General features: G+C 44.3%; 1 protein-coding gene across 1 annotated transcript in view; it reads right to left on the bottom strand.

Moving 5' to 3' along the window:
- Positions 1-3190, bottom strand: part of PGS1 (phosphatidylglycerophosphate synthase 1) — a 53294-nt gene extending 50104 nt beyond the window's left edge. Inside the window, exon 1 of the mRNA XM_015416989.1 lies at positions 3043-3190. Within this exon, the coding sequence (XP_015272475.1) occupies positions 3043-3185 (143 nt within the window). The 5' untranslated portion in view covers positions 3186-3190. The remainder of the gene's footprint in view (positions 1-3042) is intronic.
- Positions 3191-3756: the final 566 nt, after the last annotated feature.

Here is a 3756-nt window from a genome sequence, read left to right as displayed (position 1 = left end):
AAGAGCCAGAGAGAGGCAGAGTTCCGTGGCACCTTTAAGACCAAGGAAGTTTTATTCCAGGTATAAGCTTTCATGTGCCAGCACACTTCTTCAGAGAGAGGGAGGTAGAGAGGGGGAGTGAAAGAAACAGAGAGAGAGAACTCCCCCTTTCCAGTTCTAATGGGGAAAAGATACCTAACAGCAAAGCTTGCAATCTTTATTAATTAGGGTTGCCAGGTCCAACTCAGGAAATACCTGAGGAATTTGGGGGTGGAGCCAGGAGACTTTTGTGATGTCATGTCCTGAGGTGTCACTTCCAGGTCACAGGTCAAGTGATGTCACTTCAAAAGCTCCACCCCTTCTGGTTATGTAACTTCCAGCACACTGCACCAAAACCCACCTCTTCCTCTGAAGTCACTTCCTTCTTTCAAAACTCACATTTAAATACACTATCTTATATCACTTCCCACCCCTACCTTTTTTCAATTTTACGTTATCTGTAGGCTTTTAGGCACTGGCAGTCTTTAAGCAGCAGCTGGACAAATACTTGTCAGGGATGTTTTAGGTTGATCCTACATTGAGCAGGGGGTTGAACTAGATGACCTGTATGGCTCCTTTGAACTCTGTGATTCTATAATTCTATTATTCTTCCTTAAATGTTTAGAATGCTGCTGCTGTTCAATTTATTTACTATTTGCACATTGCTTTTCTCCTCAAGGGTACCTAAAGCTGCTTACAACTACATCCTGCCCAAAAAATACAACTCTAACTTACCTTCCCAAAGTTTTTGGGATGATTTATTTCTCTCTGAGCTCCTTGGGATACATATGCATTGTATGCATTATAATAAAAACAAAGAAGTATGTGAGTTAGGAAAAAGACCACCAGACAACGTAGTCCTTCACACTATGAAAAATATACAACAGAAAGGCCAAAATACCTGAGGTTGAACACTACGCCAAAAACCACCAAAATCACAAATACACCTTCATGCAGAAGAGTCACAATTATCTTTTGAAAAAATTGTGGCTGGGATCCAGAGAGCTAAGGTACCGGCCTGCAAGCAACTGGCTCTTGTCTGCTTACTACTTCCTGTTCCTGCTTCCTTGTTCCGCATCACAGCTTGCTTTTGCCCAGCTCTCTCCTCTCCTGTTTTCCATTTTGCAGAGGAGAGAGCCAAGCCTCCCTTCCCTCAATTGGCTAAGGGAGGAAAGGGAAGGAGAGAGAGAGAGAGAGACGGACTCCCATGGACCAATGAAGTTTGATTCCAGGTATAAGCTTGCTTGTGTGCACACACTTCTTCAGAGAGAAAAGGAGGGAGGGGGAGTGAAAGAGCAAGAATATGCCAAGAATTAACATAGTAAGCTCTGGATTCTATGACAGTGAAGTTAGATATAAACAAAGTTACTCGCAAACACAAGATACCTCTCATTTTGCAGCCCAGCTCAAAAACTACTGCCAAGAAGTTCCATTTTTAGTGCATGTGCTGCCAAAGCACTGTTGTCCTTGCTTTCCAGAAGGGCAAATAAATCATCCACTTCCTGGTATTAAAATACATTTCTGTACACAAGTGGACAGTAGCTCCAAATTCCATGCAATGTTATCTTAACAGAATAGCAAGTTTGAATAAGTACATGTTCTTTGAATACAGGTACTATTAATAAGGTTTGGTTTTGTTTTTAGAAAGACACAACCTACTATGATATCATAGTTCAGTGACAGAGGGCATGGAAGACATCAGGTTTAATTCTTAACATGCCAAGTTGATGGGTTTCAGATAGCAGAATGTGAAAGACTTCTGCCTCAAACCTTGACAGTCATTGCCAATCAGAGTAGACATTACTGGACTAAATGGGCCAGGGGCCTGACAGTATAAATCCACTCTTTATCTGTGTAAGGTCAGAGCCCATCAAGGCTGTTCAGCATAACCAGCTGTTGCAGAACAAGAGGATAATGGGAAACACTTTACAAAACAATTCTGCTAAGATATACTGAAGAGGTAACGGACGAAGAAGAGTCTGAAGAAGACTCAAGAGGCATATGTAGTACTATAGGAAAAAGAATTTTGCTGATTATAACCTAAGATGTTAAGGATGTAGACAGAAGCATCATAAGTACAAAATAAACAGCTCTGAACATTACTATATGAAAAGCAACTTTGAGTTTCTCCAATCATCATCTCTTCCAAAAAATCCTAAGACACAGGACACATCAGCCCCATTTTATGGGAAGTCATAGTATTTATTGAGATCTTACCAGCAGACCATGTGATTTTCACTTTTTTGCCTATGCTACATTCAGTTTTAAAGGTAAAGGTTCCCTTGCTCGAAAGCCAGTCGAATCCGACTCTAGGGTTGCGGTGCTCATCTCCATTTCAAAGCCGAAGAGCCAGCGCTGTCCGAAGACGTTTCCATGGTCATGTGGCCAGCATGACTAAACACCAAGGCGCACGGAACACTGTTACCTTCCCACCGAAGTGGTACCTATTTATCTACTTGCAATTTCTTGCTTTCGAACTGCTAGGTTGGCAGGAGCTGGAACTAGAGATGGGAGCTCACTCCAACATGCGGCACCCGGGTCTCAAACTGCTGAACTACTGACCTTCCACAGCCTGCAATTCAGCGTCTTAACCAGCTCCTGCCAACCAGCTCCTTGCAGTATTAAATACCAACGTACGCACAGTAATTGTATCTGCAGCGCAGACTGTAACGGGAGATGTCGGGAAGAAACCTGACTCACATTAACAAGCCCAATTTTCCTGTTCGGTACGGAGCGGATAAACTACGGCCCAAACTGAGGACCATTAGTAAAAATAAAAATAGGGACACATTCCTCTACACGCAGTCACATGCATGAGCAGTCCAACCCATAAAAACGTTAGATTAAACCCAACATTCCCCACTTTTCCCTCAACCTTCCTCTTCCCCACCCCACGACACTTTTATAATTCCAACTAGCACGTCTCCCAAGGTGAGGCAAGCTATGAGCTCGCAAGTGTGAGCCCCCCCCCCCCCCAACCTAAAGAACCAGGAAATGACACAGAAGAACTCAGCTCCATCTCACCCGCGTGCGCGGCGTTCGCGGCCTTGAGTCAAGCGGTCCGACAGCCGACCAAGCAGCGCGGCCAAAGCAGGCCTCCCCCGGGGCAAAAACTCTAAAAACCGCCTCCATAGAACAGGCGCCTCGGCCACCACAACCGCCGCCATGGAAACCTTGCTACTTCCGTTTCCGGGTGACGCAGCCACTTCCTTTCCGTTGTCCCTGAGGTGCGACACCGCCACTTCCGGTTTGGGCAGGCGGCGGTGGCTGAGTATAGTGGCAAGGAGAGTTTGTAGAAACTAGACAACTTTCGCCAAAAGGTGACTCTTTTCTTAAAATGTGACTCGTTAGCAAAGTAATGGCAGAAATAATATGTAAAACATAGTTGCGTCAAAGCATTTTTCAGTCTTCCGATTTTCGCGCTCCAGTCATGTGTAACGCGAATATAGGCTGTGCACAGTCCTTCCCATGTGCGTTTGCCACTTCGTGCGAAGGGAACTCATTGTGCGTATTTTCCATGTATGTAAAGCTTCAGTATTCACAGATGTATTCCCACCAGAACCGGAGTTCTGTTCACGAGGACCAAAGCTATATGTGCAAGGAAAATACACGTGACCAGTTATATAAAAGGCAACATGAGGGGGATCATGCATAGTGTCCCTTGTACTCACGATTGAAGTGCCAAAATCAGATGTCTAGAACATTAATTGTATATTCTAGTTTATAGGGTAGTGTGTG

The sequence above is a fragment of the Gekko japonicus genome, unplaced genomic scaffold, assembly GCF_001447785.1.
Source record: "Gekko japonicus isolate JY-2015 unplaced genomic scaffold, Gekko_japonicus_V1.1 scaffold518, whole genome shotgun sequence".
Lineage (NCBI taxonomy): Eukaryota > Metazoa > Chordata > Lepidosauria > Squamata > Gekkonidae > Gekko > Gekko japonicus.
This window is presented reverse-complemented; position numbering and strand designations above follow the sequence as displayed.